This window comes from Lactuca saligna, chromosome 5 (assembly GCF_052625555.1).
Source record: "Lactuca saligna cultivar CGN05327 chromosome 5, ASM5262555v1, whole genome shotgun sequence".
NCBI classification, from domain to species: Eukaryota; Viridiplantae; Streptophyta; class Magnoliopsida; order Asterales; family Asteraceae; genus Lactuca; species Lactuca saligna.
Window position 1 is genome coordinate 178,602,246 of NC_136421.1, and position 1,155 is coordinate 178,603,400.

The following is a 1,155-nucleotide window of genomic DNA, read 5'->3' on the forward strand; positions in this document are numbered from 1 at the left end:
TTCCTCCGGACTGACAAGTAGAATTCCAAATTAATCGTGTTCCCGATGCTACTCTGATTGCAAAGACTTCTTATCATCTTGCGCCAGCTGAAATGAAAGAAATGATGATCCAACTGCATGAATTACTTAACAATGGCTTTATTCGACCGAGTACCCCTCCTTAGGGTGCTCCAGTGTTATTTGTCAAGAAGAAACATGGTTCGATGCGACTGTGTATTGATTACTGTGAGCTAAATAAGGTAACTATCAAGAAAAAATACCCACTATCTCGCATCGACGATTTGTTTGATCAACTTCAAGGTGTTATATATTTCTCGAAGCTTGATTTGAGATCTGGCTATCATCAGTTGAAAGTACACATACAGGATGTACTGAAGACAACTTTTCGTACTCGAATAAGCATTATGAATTCCTTGTCATGCCATTCGGTTTGACAAATGCTCCTGCTATATTCATGAATATGATGAATCGGGTGTGTTGTCCAATGCTCGATAAATCTGTTATTGTATTCATTGGTGATACTCTAATGTACTCCATGTCTGAAGCTGATCATGCCATTCATATTCACGAAGTATTAGAACTTATTCGAAAGGAGAAATTATATGCTAAATTCTTGAAATGTGAATTTTTGCTTCGCCAAGGTCAATTTCTCGGCCATGTGATTTATGGTGAAGGTATATCCATAGATCCTACAAAAACTGAAGCCATTCAGAATTGGGAAGCGCCTCGTAATGCTTCTGAAATTCGTAGTTTCTTGGGTCTCGCGGGATATTACTGGAGATTAATTAAAGATTTCTCACGTATAGTTATACCTCTCACAAGTCTTACATGGAAGGATGTGAAGTTCGAAGGGAGTGAAGCCCACGAAAAGGCTTTCTCAACTTTAAAAGATATTTTGACTCATGCTCCAATCTTATCACTCCAATAAGGTGGTAATGATTTCTCCGTATATAGCGATGCTTCAAGGTTGGGACTCAGTTGTGTGTTGATGCAACGTGGTAATGTAATAGCCTATGCCTCAAGGCAACTGAAAGATTATGAAAAGAATTATCCCACTCATGACCTTGAACTTGCTCCAGTGGTATTTTCCCTAAAAATTTGGAGACATTATCTTTTTGGAAAAAAATGATAATTATTTACCAACCATAAAAGTCT

At 37.8% G+C, this 1,155-nt stretch overlaps 1 protein-coding gene across 1 annotated transcript; it reads left to right on the forward strand.

The window, feature by feature from the left end:
- Positions 1 to 454: 454 nt before the first annotated feature.
- Positions 455 to 928, forward strand: LOC145045992 (putative mitochondrial protein AtMg00860). The gene has a single exon (XM_078994277.1). It carries the CDS (start codon positions 455 to 457, stop codon positions 926 to 928), a length of 474 nt encoding a protein of 157 aa, XP_078850403.1.
- Positions 929 to 1,155: the final 227 nt, after the last annotated feature.